At 41.4% G+C, this 13,199-nt stretch overlaps 1 protein-coding gene across 2 annotated transcripts in view; it reads right to left on the bottom strand.

Annotated features, from left to right (window-relative positions):
* Nucleotides 1-999: 999 nt before the first annotated feature.
* Nucleotides 1,000-13,199, bottom strand: part of LOC134293069 (lysophosphatidic acid receptor 1-A-like) — a 46,894-nt gene continuing 34,694 nt past the window's right edge. For both annotated transcript variants that reach the window (XM_062959526.1, XM_062959527.1), the window contains exon 3: nt 1,000-4,720. In XM_062959526.1, coding sequence (XP_062815596.1) covers nt 1,827-2,792 — 966 coding nt within the window. In that variant the 5' untranslated portion in view covers nt 2,793-4,720 and the 3' untranslated portion in view covers nt 1,000-1,826. The remainder of the gene's footprint in view (nt 4,721-13,199) is intronic.

The raw sequence follows: 13,199 nt of genomic DNA, 5'->3' as shown, positions 1-13,199 counted from the left end.
AGATGATAGATAGATAGATAGATAGATAGATAGATTAGATAATAGATGATAGATAGATTAGATAATATATAGATAGATTAGATAGATAGATTAGATAGATAGATTAGATAATAGATATATTAGATAATAGATAGATGATAGATTAGATAATATATAGATAGATAGATTATTGATAGATAAATGATTGATAGATTAGATGATAGATAGATAGATTAGATAATAGATGATAGATTAGATAATATATAGATAGATAGATAGATTTGATAGATAGATTATAGATAGATAGATCAGATAATATATAGATAGATAGATATATTAGATAGATAGATAGATAGATAGATAGATAGATAGATAAATAGATTAGATGATAGATAGGTTAGATACCGTAGATAGATGATAGATAGATAGATTGGATAATAGATAGATAGATAGATAATAGATATAGATGATAGATAGATTAGATAATAGATAGATAACCGAATATGTTGGATAATAAGGAGGCATTAAGGAAAAGCCTATTAAACATCAAATTAGATTATGATTTTACAAGTTAAGCACCAAAACAGCATGTTTTACAACAAATTGACAGAAAAAGCAGTTCAATACGCAGTACAATATAATATATAATACAATATAATTTACAATAATATATAATATTATAATATTTTGTATATGCATATATTTATAATATTATTTTGAAATACAATATAATACTAATAATACAATATATAGATATAGTACAATATGGTAATTTGTTGCCAGTATTGTGCTATGCTAATAATATAATATTGTATGTAAATTTAATTTGTAAGCCGCTCTGAGTCCCCTTCAGGGTGAGAAGGGCAGGATATAAATGTAGCAAATAAATAAATATTATTATTGTAGTATATTATATTATTACTATTATATTATTCATTATTCATGACTACATTGAAACTAGAATAGAGAGAAATCTGTGTGGAAATTGCAAGAGGGACCATAGATGGTTGTACATGGAAATAATGGTAGTAAATAGTTTTTGATTTATTGAATACAGTTATATATTACAATTACAGCAGAGTCTCACTAATCCAAGACTCACTTATCCAAGCTTCTGGATTATCCAAGCCATTTTTGTAGTCAATGTTTTCAATATATTGTGATATATTGGTGCTAAATTTGTAAATACAGTAATTACAACATAACATTACTGCGTATTGAACTACCTTTTCTGTCCAATTTGTTGTCTAACATGATGTTTTGGTACTTAATTTGTAAAATCATAACCTAATTTGATGTTTAATAGGCTTTTTCTTAATCTCTCCTTATTTTCCAAGATATTTGCTTATCCAAGCTTCTGCTGGCCTGTTTATGTTGGATAAGTGAGACTCTACTGTAGTACAATATGGTAATTTATTGCCAGTATTGTGCTATGCTAATAATATAATATTGTATGTAAATTTAATTTGTCAGCCGCTCTGAGTCCCCTTCGGGGTGAGAAGGGCGGGATATAAATGTATTAAATAAATAAGTAATAAATAAATAATGCTATGTGGTAAAGACTTTATTTACAAATTTAGCACCAAAACATCACAATGGAAACTGCAAGAGGTGCCATAGATTGTTGTACATGGAAATGATGGTAGTAAATAGTTTTTGATTTATTGAATACAGTTATATATTACAATTATGTATTTTTGTTATTTAAACTATACATATTGCAAAATTATGTTTTTGTTTTTTTTCTCGAAGTGACACACCACCCAAGTCATGCTAGGTTTTTTGGTGAATTTTGACACACCAAGCGCAAAAGGTTGCCCATCATTGTCCGATGGTCTGGAGGGAGTTCATATCTTCTCAACGACCTGAACATCAATGCGGTTGATGGAAGGCTGCTTCAAGGCCTTGATCCTGCGGCCCAACCGTTTCACGTTGAGTGTGTAGACGATGGGGTTCCCCAAGGAGTTGATGGCGATCATCATGGCCGTCAGGTTCCGGAAGACGTAGAGGCCCAGCGGGAGGTCTCGGGGGCAGTGTGGCATGGCCAAGTCGAGCACCACGGCCACGAAGAAAGGCAAGTACGACAGCAAGGCCGTGATCCAGATCACGATGCTGGTCCGCGCCACTTGGATCTCGGCCAGGCGGCCCGTGGAGCGGGCTTGGCCCAACGCGCCCATGGAGATCTTGTGCTTCCTCAGGGTCAGGATGATGCTCAAGTAAGTGAAGAACGGGAGAAGGAAGGAGACGGCGCTGTGCGGGATCGTGATGAAGGCCAGATAGTTGACGCAGAGCGGACTGTAGAGCGTGGAGACGTTGTCTGTGCCCAAGCAGTTCCACCCCATCAAGGGCAGGAAGCCGAGGAAGAGGGCCACCAACCAGATCACCACCACGATGCCCAACACCTGGTTTCGGGTGATACGTCGCCTCGTCCACCTCTTCTCGGCCAGGGCCAAGTACCGCTCGACCCCAATGGCTACCAGGTTGTAGATGGTAGCGAGGATGGGCACGGCGTAGAAGGCGTAGAGACGGAGGAGTTTGCGGGAGCCCACCACGGTGCTCTGAGGGTCACGCATGAAGAAGATGGCCACCCAGAAGCCCGAGGCGCTGGAGAGGAGGTCGGAAAGGGCCAGGTTGCAGAAGAGGAGGAAGATGGGCTTCTGCAGATCCTTGGTGCACGCGACGGCCAGGATGACGGCGGAGTTGAAGACCACGGACACGACGGCCATGGTGATGTGGGGGATGGCCATCGAGAGCACCAGCTCCCTGGTCCAGATGTGAGCCGTCTGGTTGTGGCAGTTCTGGTTTCTGGTCATGATGAAGATCGGGTGCAAACACGAGACCACGAGGGTCCGGCTGAAGGTCAGAACCAGCAGTCAAAGACAAGGGTCAACGGCGAAGTTCTAAACTTGGGAACTGGAGCTGAAGGTTGGTTCCAGGACTCAGAATTGGGAGTCAAGGTGGATGGTCTATACTTGGAGTCACAGCAGAAGATCAGGTCCAGGAATCAAAGCTAAAGGCAGAATCAGGAGTTCTGGATGAAGGTTGGAGATGAAGGTCAGACCCAGCGGTCAAAGACAAGGGTCAACGGCGAAGTTCTAAACTTGGGAATTGGAGCTGCAGGTTGGATCCAGGACTCAGAATTGGGAGTCAAGGTGGATGGTCTGTACTTGGAGTCACAGCAGAAGATCAGGTCCAGGAATCAAAGCTAAAGGCAGAATCAGGAGTTCTGGCTGAAGGTTGGAGATGAAGGTCAGACCCAGTGGTCAAAGACAAGGGTCAACGGCGAAGTTCTAAACTTGGGAACTGGAGCTGCAGGTTGGATCCAGGACTCAGAATTGGGAGTCAAGGTGGACGGTCTGTACTTGGAGTCACAGCAGAAGATCAGGTCCAGGAATCAAAGCTAAAGGCAGAATCAGGAGTTCTGGATGAAGGTTGGAGATGAAGGTCAGACCCAGTGGTCAAAGACAAGGGTCAACGGCGAAGTTCTAAACTTGGGAACTGGAGCTGCAGGTTGGATCCAGGACTCAGAATTGGGAGTCAAGGTGGACGGTCTGTACTTGGAGTCACAGCAGAAGATCAGGTCCAGGAATCAAAGCTAACGGCAGAATCAGGAGTTCTGACTTAAGGTTGAAGACCTGACCCAGAGTCATGAGTCAACATTGAAAGACTGGAGCCATGAGTCAAAAGAGAGTTCTGTGTCTACCTCGGCTCAGTGGTCGGCTTCCTAAAGGAAGTCCAGATCTTGCTTCTTCAGAAGACCCTCTAAACCACAGCTTTGATGGGTTGTCACATGGACGTTCTCCACTCTCGCCCATGTAATGCCTGCCTTGGCTTCCAATGATTCTCCGATTTTCACTCCACAGAGACTCTTCCGATCCTTGTGGCGCTGAGCTGGGCTTGATGTTCCAGCAGGAAGGTCCAAACCATACAGTTTCTGTTTCGACAACGCTACCCAAACTGCGGGTTAAACATTAATCCTTGTGCATCATAGCGGTGGAGTTATCAGCCCCATACCTGGAGGTTGCTAGGATGACCCGTGGAGGAAGAGCCATCCGAGACGCTCTCGCTAATCTTTTCGGTCGCGTTGTATGTCAAGAACCACGTTTCGGCTGCTGACCTGCACAATCACATTAATTAACTGCCAAACATTAAACCTCTTGAAGTGAGATTAGTTGCTTCTTTACATACACCCACACGTATGCTAAGGAAAACATGCTTTACTGAGTAAACAGGTCTGCCCATCAAAGTCTAACCAACTAGGCATTGGTCCTAGTTGGACTCAGAATTTGCGGGATGCCTGTAAAAAGGATGTGGACAGTTTCAACAGAAAGGAGGGAACCATGAAAATGAACACAATCTGGCTACCAGTATTTTTTTTTTTAAAAAACTCTAAAATCAGGACAGTAAATAAAGAGCAACACACAGAAAATAGGGGAATTCCAGACAGAAAACAATCAGGGCCAGCTAACACCTCCTAACAAAGGATTCCCCCCAGGCAGGAAGCAGCCAGGCTTTGAAGCTGCAAGGCTATTCAATGCTAATCAAGGTGGCCAGTGGCAACATTCTCACTTGCCTCCAACAGACAAGAGTTCTTTCTTTCTCCCACCCTGGACATTATTCCACAGGGATATATAAACCCAACTTGACAAGTTTCCAACAGACCTCACAAGCACCAAGGATGTCTGCCATAGATGTGGGCGAAACGTCAGGAGAGGATGCTTCTGAAACACGGCCAGACAGCCTGGAAAACACAAAGCAACCCAGTGATTCCGGCCATGAAAGCCTTCGACAACATCATGTTGTTGTTGTTGTTGTTGTTGTTGTTGTTGTTATCTTTATTTCTATGCTGCCTTTCTTCTTATAGAGGCTCAAAGTGGTGAAGGTTATTATTATTATTATCTTTATTTATATGCTGCCTTTCTCCTTACAGAGGCTCAAAGTGGTGATGGTTATTATTATTATTATTATTATTATTATCATCATCATCTTTATTTCTATGCTGCCTTTCTCCTTATAGAGGCTCAAAGTGGCGATGGTTATTATTATTATTATTATTATTATTATTATTATTATTATTATTATCATCATCATCATCTTTATTTCTATGCTGCCTTTCTCCTTATAGAGGCTCAAAGTGGCGATGGTTATTATTATTATTATTATTATTATTATTATTATTATTATATTTATTATTATATTTATTATATATTTATTTTTATTTCTATGCTGCCTTTCTCCTTATAGAGGCTCAAAGTGATGATGATGATGATGATGATTATTATTATTATTATCTTCCTTCATGTTTACAAGTTTCACTCAGTGCACTTTGCCCAGTTCATTTTATGATTCTATTACTGTGTTTTAACATGTGTCTTACAATGATTATGATTTTATTTTACGCCTTTTAATTTTATTTGTGTGTTTTTGTATTTGATACCACTGTATGCTTGTTTTATATCTTTAAGCTGCCCCGAGTCCCTCTGGGGAGATGGTGGCGGGGTATAAAAATAAAATAATAATTATTATTATTATGCTTCTGGAACATGGCCATACAGCCTGGAAACCTCACAGCAGCCCAATAAAACATATTGCTTCTTATCTCAAAACAATTCTGGCTGCTCACTGTTGATGGTTTCATGACGCACTTGTCCAGCAGAGGGGAGTGAATCAAAGCAGAAGAGAAGTCGAGGCACATCGTAGACAGTATTTAACCAAAGATACGTGTTTATGAAAGCGGACTGCTTAGATTGTAAGACCCTTGCTTTCCCATCAGGCTGACTTAACGTTGTCACTGGCATTGTCTCCGAGAAGCCTTTCCCCAGTGTCAGCCCCGTCCTAGATACTTGGCGATACTTTACACGAAATCCTGATTTGGCAGGAACACTCCCAATTCATCCTCTTTGGCCCAGTTCGCCCTCGTTTAATTCCTGTACTGTTTTTATACTGTGTTTTATTGTGTTATTGTTACTATTTTACTGTTTTACTATGTTACTGTGTAAGCATTTTTACCTGATGATGATGCGTGTCTTGTATGTATTTTATTTTGTTTTATTGTAATTGTCTGGGCTTGGCCCCATGTTAGCTGCCCTGAGTTTATTCGGGGAGATGGAGGCTGGGTACAAAAGTTATTATTATTATTATTGACACAACAACGTAGTATGACACAGCAAACAAGATAGATATGCTGGATTTCGTATCACAAAATTATTATTATTATTATTGACACAACGATGTAGTATGACACAGCAAACAAGATAGATATGCTGGATTTCGTATCACAAAATTATTATTATTATTATTGACACAACGATGTAGTATGACACAGCAAACAAGATAGATATGCTGGATTTCGTATCACAAAATTATTATTATTATTATTGACACAACGACATAGTATGACACAGCAAACCAGATAGATATGCTGGATTTCATATCACAAAATTATTATTATTATTATTGACACAATGACATAGTATGACACAGCAAACAAGATAGATATGCTGGATTTCATATCACAAAATTATTATTATTATTATTATTGACACAATGACATAGTATGACACAGCAAACAAGATAGATATGCTGGATTTCATATCACAAAATTATTATTATTATTATTATTATTATTATTATTATTGACACAATGACGTAGTATGACACAGCAAAAAGATAGATATGCTGGATTTCGTATCACAAAATTATTATTATTATTATTATTATTATTGACACAACAACAGTTGGTCCTCAAATATTTTGTAATAGGCTGCCGTTAGGCCATCCAGCCCTGGTGTCTTGTTTGTGTCTAGTTTTTTAATTACATTGCAAATCTCTCATTCTGATATCTCTTTGTTTAGTTCGTCTCTTTTATTTTCTGTAATTTTTTTGTAATCTCTTCTCTCATAGACAACTTTGTGTCATGATCTCCGATCTTATGACATCTCCGGACACAGAGCAAGCGCTGACAAAGAACAGATGCCAGCCATAAAATTGGCCAGCCATAAAACCTCAATTACCCTCTGGTATGTGAGAGCCCCTATATAAATAGGCTACAGAGAAGATTCTGGTATTCTGTACAATAAAACCTGTTATGTCATGATCTCCAATCTTTGACATCTCTGGTCAGCTATGCCAGCCATAAAACTGGCCAGCCATAAAACCTCAATTCCCCTCTGGTATGTGAGAGCCCCTATATAAATGGGCTACAGAGAAGATTCTGGTATTCTGTACAATAAAACCTGTTATGTCATGATCTCCAATCTTTGACATCTCTGGTCGGCTATGCCAGCCATAAAACTGGCCAGCCATAAAACCTCAATTACCCTCTGGTATGTGAGAGCCCCTATATAAATGGGCTACAGAGAAGATTCTGGTATTCCGTACAATAAAACCTGTTTGAATCTACCCAGCGTGTGTCTTGGTGCTTTCTTCTGGGGAAGACTTATCCACAGCACAACTGGAAGAAGACAACCTATCACTTTGGTACTATTGGACAAGGGAATGCATTAGAATGCTATTGCGGTGGGTTTTAAATTCCACATCAAACTATTAATCTATTATTAAGGATTTGAGTTCTTGCTCAGCCATGACCTCGGTCAAGCTGCACATTCTCAATCCAGCAAATCCTGTGATGGATTTTGGAAACCAAGGTTCAAATCTCCACTAGAGAGACCACGAAAAAGTCACACCCTCCACCCAAGAAAGCCCAGCGGTAGGTTCACCTCGTGGTCACCATAAGACAGAAACAAGTTGAAGGAACACAACAACAACACTGCGGGCTCGGTTAATTTGGGGAGATCAGCTTTCCAAGCTCAAGGGCTGTACATTCGACACGTCTCGCACAAACAATCGCAATCCCCGCGGCAGGTCTCTCCACGCCGACGTCTTGTGCATGACTTTGAGCACATTGCAGAGCTTTGGCTTGCTTTCCGCAAACTCTCCGATGATGCCAAAAGGATTAGGAGCGCTGTCAACAAAGCCCATCAGCTCTTGGCTGGGGAACGTCTCCACCGCGGATGGGAGCAGCCTTCGGACAAGAGAGTTGTATATATGACTCAAACGCATCTCGCTTTCCCCTTTGCCTCCAAGGCGGGCTTGACGAAAGCCGACAGAAACGAGGCCGGTCCAAGCGTTCACGTGAAAACACTGTCAAATGACCATCCCTCGATCCGGTTTTGTTTCGTGTATTTTTCACTCCCTCCGTTCTCAAGCTTAATTTGGTTTCTTGAGAATCATGAACCTGAGAGCCGTCCCATATGGCAATGTGGTCTCCTCAGAGACGTGAAGCCAACCCAACTTATTTATTTATTTGTTACAATATTTATATCCCGTCCTTCTCACCCAACAGGGGACTCAGGGCGGCTTACAATAAAAATTATACAGTGCAATATAAATCAGTTAAAAAATATTATTAACTTACATCAGTATTCATAAAACACATTATAAAATACAGGTAGGCGTGTTCAGTTCAAAAAACTGGGTCTGTCAATTGAGTTCAGCGTACATGATAATAATTAACGCTGCCAATTATTATTCAGAGTCCGTCCAAGCAGTCATGAGATCATGCCGAGTGCACCTGGTCCTCAAGGTCTAATCACGGATTCTCTCAGAATGTCTAATTAGTCTATTTTTCACTCCCTCCATTCTTAGGTTTAATTTGGCTTCTCGGGAAAACTTCCCAGCGATCGAAGGCCGTCTCTCAAAAGAAATTGATCTTTCACTTTTCTCACGTTCCCCGTTTGCCTGGGAATGATCACGGGAATCCAAAACATCGGCCTCCGAACTCTGACAGATCCATCACTTCAAAGCCCATCAAACGGCACGTCCTCTGAAATGTCAGAAACATTCTCTGCCGCTTGCTGAGCTTCAACACCCATCCCGGTTTTCCCCGTGGTCCAACTCGGTCCAATCCTTATTTGTCTCTCCAGGATTGACTTGTAACATTTTCCATCCCGGGGTTTCCAGCAGTTACGAACAAGGAAGGACACCCAAGCACTTGCTTTTCCATGCTCTTCTCTCCTCCGAATTACCACTGTGAACTCCCGAGAGAAGCAGGTGGTGCTTGGAAGCGGAAGAGACAGGCGCAACGAGAAGAGGGATCAGAGTTCCCCAGAAACGCCGCAAGGAAGTCCAGAAATGGACCCGGCTTCTCAACCCTGCTGTAGGGTTGAAGGAATCTGCCAGTTTGGGTTTTTCTCGTCTCCGGAAAACCGATTGCATTCTTGCCATGTCCAACTCCTGGAGCCAGTTAGAAGAGCTTTGGGGTCTTCTTTGCTTTCTCCCAAATCTTCACTTCTTCACTTCATTTCTTAATGAGTCGCTCTCCACCCGAGTGCTCCGAGCGACTTACAATTTAAAATATCATTCCACAATATAAAAACATTCAACATAAAAACATTCAACAGTGACTATTTGGCAAATTAGATCTGATTTACTTAAATGCACAACCAAACAGCCAAGTCTTGAGCACTTTTACAAAAGGTCGCAACTCCGATATTGCTCTAACATATGGAGGCAATGAGTTTCACAGAATTGGAATCTATCTATCTATCTATCTATCTATCTATCTATCTATCTATCTATCTATCTATCTATCTATCTATACACACACACACACACACACACACACATATACACAGTAGAGTCTCACTTATCCAACGTTCTGCATTATCCAACACATTTTTGGAGTCAATGTTTTCAATGCATTGTGATATTTTGGTGCTAAATTCATAAATACAGTAATTACTACATAGTATTAATGTGTATTGAACTACTTTTTCTGTCAAATTTGTTGTACAGTATATATATATAGTAGAGTCTCACTTATTCAACACTCACTTATCCAACGTTCTGGATTATCCAACACATTTCTGGAGTCAATGTTTTCAATGCATTGAGATATTTTGGAGCTAAATTCGTAAATACAGTAATTACTACATAGCATTAATGTGTAATGAACTACTTTTTCTGCCAAATTTGTTGTATAACATGATGTTTTGGTGCTTAATTTGTAAAATCATAACTTATTTTGATGTTTAATAGGCTTTTTCTTAATCTCTCCTTATTATCCAACATATTCGCTTATCCAACATTCTGCCGGCCCATTTATGTTGGATAAGTGAGACTCTACTGTATATAAACCTTCCTTGCTTAGTTTTTTTCCAACAGACCTCCCAACCTCTGAGGATGCCTGCCATAGATGTGGGCAAAACGTCAGGAGAAAATGCTTCTGGAACATGGCCAGACAGCCCGGAAAACACACAACAACCCTATCATGCAGTCTTTAAATGTTGAGGAGTTAGTTTCAAGACCTCCTGGTGCCAAGGTCGGTTTTGTTGCCTGTTTTTATGGCGAGCCATATATTAGCCAGATGTCTCCGGAGGCTGAGAGAGTGTGCCTTGCCCAGAGTGAGTGGATCTTCGATCATGCCATGTGCCAACCAGGCCTGACGTGTCCTTCCTCGCCTTGTTATCATGGGCTCAAAGCCTGGGAACCGTTGGATCCCTGAAGTCCCAGAAGGAACATCCACAGGGGCCTTTCAAAGGTGAAATGCGCCGGAGACAGGAATCCCGCCGAGGAATGTTTTTGGTGGGCGAGAAGGAGCAGAGAGGCTGGACGGAGATCACAAACCCGGCTTTCCTCGCTGCCGCCAAAGAGGAAGACTTTAATCAGCTTTGATTTCAAAACATGCCCGTGTAAACTGGATAAAGGGACAACCTTTGTATATTTGTTTTCTGCTTCCTACATTTGCGTGATGGCGAGTGCCCTCTTCCTGAGAGGGACAGTACCAGGGCTGAATGAAAAGTCATGCCTCCACCTTCGTTACTTGGGTTTGGATGGGAATATTTTAATGAATCAAACGCAGAAATCATCCTTAGATTGTGTCTTTAACTACCACTATTCACTTTTCCACATCATCACCCGACAATTGGATACATTTCTGCCAACGATGAACCAGTTTTCTGAAGCCGTCGCAGAAGAAGTCGACACTCTGTTTCCGCAACCGGCATCTCGCAGTCCCCATCCCGCACAGGTCTTCCCACAGCCAAACAAACCAATAAGGTGGCTTCAGAAAACTGGTTCATCATTGGCAGAAATGTATCCAATTGTCTGGTGATGATTGTGAAATGCTGATGATGCTTGCAATTTCTCTCTGAGTGATACAACAATCGTCCTGAATCGATCTGTCAACCTTTTGCTTGTGAAACTCAGTGGTTGCTGTCACAGGACGTCCAACTCTTTGCTTGATGTTCCCACCTCAACATCTTGAAACTTACTCGCCCAACGACGCACAGGACTTACATCAACACAATCCCCATAAGCAGCTTGCATTCTCTGGTGAATCTCCTTTGGGGTGAAACCTTCTGCTGTCAAGAATTCAGTGACTGCACGTTGCTTAAGTCGCATTGACTGACCGTCTGCGCAGGGTTCCATACTTCGCACTATAACAACACAATCGTTCAATGCCAAGGCTTCCCCGTCTGCGCAGGGTTCCATACTTCGCACTTTAACAACACAACCGTCCAATGCTAAGGCTTCCCCGTCTGCACAGGGTTCCATACTTCGCACTTTAACAACACAACCGTTCAATGCCAAGGCTTCCCCGTCTGCACAGGGTTCCATACTTCGCACTATAACAACACAATCGTTCAATGCCAAGGCTTCCCCATCTGTGTAGGGTTCCATACTTCGCACTTTAACAACACAACCATTCAATGCCAAGGCTTCCCCGTCTGCGCAGGGTTCCATACTTTGCACTTTAACAACACAACCGTTCAATGCTAAGGCTTCTCCGTCTGCGCAGGGTTCCATACTTCGCACTTTAACAACACAACCGTTCAATGCCAAGGCTTCCCGCCAAATGGAACTGTAGAGGAGAGTCTACTGAACAAGCCCAGACTGCCATCAGTTGAGGAGTTACGAAGGTGGAGGCATTAAAGTAGGCAACTGGACATAGTTTGGGGCTCTGAACATCCGTCCCCGCCAACGCTTGTGAAGGGGACATCCGTCACTCTGAGTTTCGTTTGCCACGTGCTGTGTGTCCGCAGAGCTTTGCCAGTCGGAGGAGAGAGACTGGATCTGCAGGGAAGATGAAAGGCTTGACCCACCGCCAAGGCCCCTGGATCAGCCCAGTTTTTATATGGTTTCCCCAAGGGAAAAGGAAGCGAGATATCTCGAAACTCCTCTCCGTCTCTTGGGTGGGCCGAGGAAGGAAAACAAGAGGAGGAGGGGATGTGAGTGTGAAGTTTACGGCCAAAGGGATGGGAGGCAGAGGTCATTTCAGCCCTCCAAAGTCTCACTGAACCAGTTATTTTAGCTTAAGGAATCCATGGTGTGATGGTTTGATGCTCGACCTGGGTTCAAATCCCTCCTGAGTCATGGAAACCACTATTTCTGTTCTGCCCTATCTCCCCGAAGGGACTCAGGGTGGATTCCAACAAACAACAGCATACTTTCAACGCCTTCAACGGATAAATATTGACATAAAAACCCAACAATGTATGAATACAGCGTTATAAACCTAACATCAAATTAAACCTAATATCCGTTTGGAGAGAATTAACCATGATTTATAGGAATCCTAAGTCCTGGGATGTATAGTTCAACATGGCCAACTTTACATACATTTTTATATATATAGATGATGATAATGATGATGATGATGATGATAGTAATAATAATATTGTTTGCTGTGTCATATTCTGTCTTTGTGTCAATAATAATAATAATAATAATAATAATAATAATAATAATAATAATAATAATACATCACACAGTCCTAGACACTTGGGAAGTGTTCGACTTGTGGTTTTGTGATACGAAATCCAGCATATCTGTCTTGTTTGCTGTGTCATAATAAAATAATAATAATAACTTATAAACCTAACATCGAATTAAACCTTTGTGGCCATGCCACAAAGCTCAGCCGCAGAATCAACAGGCCTTATCAGATTTCCTTTTAGGTTAAGTAGACACTAGCATTTCCTGAGAAACGGCCACAGGAAGAAACGATAACAGGAGACCAACACCTTTGTTCCAGAAGGCCCTGTGCTGCCGGGAAAAAAAACGGAACTATAAAATATATTAAAATAAATATAGTGTCCCTACTTTGTGGATTTTCACTTATTGCGGGTGGTCCTGGAACGTAACCCCACTGTATATGTTTTATGACTTTATGTTTACATGTTTTAAATGTACTTATATGATTGTATTTTATTGTGTAT

The sequence above is a fragment of the Anolis carolinensis genome, unplaced genomic scaffold (assembly GCF_035594765.1).
Source record: "Anolis carolinensis isolate JA03-04 unplaced genomic scaffold, rAnoCar3.1.pri scaffold_7, whole genome shotgun sequence".
In the NCBI taxonomy this organism is placed as follows: Eukaryota; Metazoa; Chordata; class Lepidosauria; order Squamata; family Dactyloidae; genus Anolis; species Anolis carolinensis.
The sequence above is the reverse complement of the archived record's forward strand: the minus strand, read 5'-3'. Positions and strand labels throughout refer to the sequence as shown.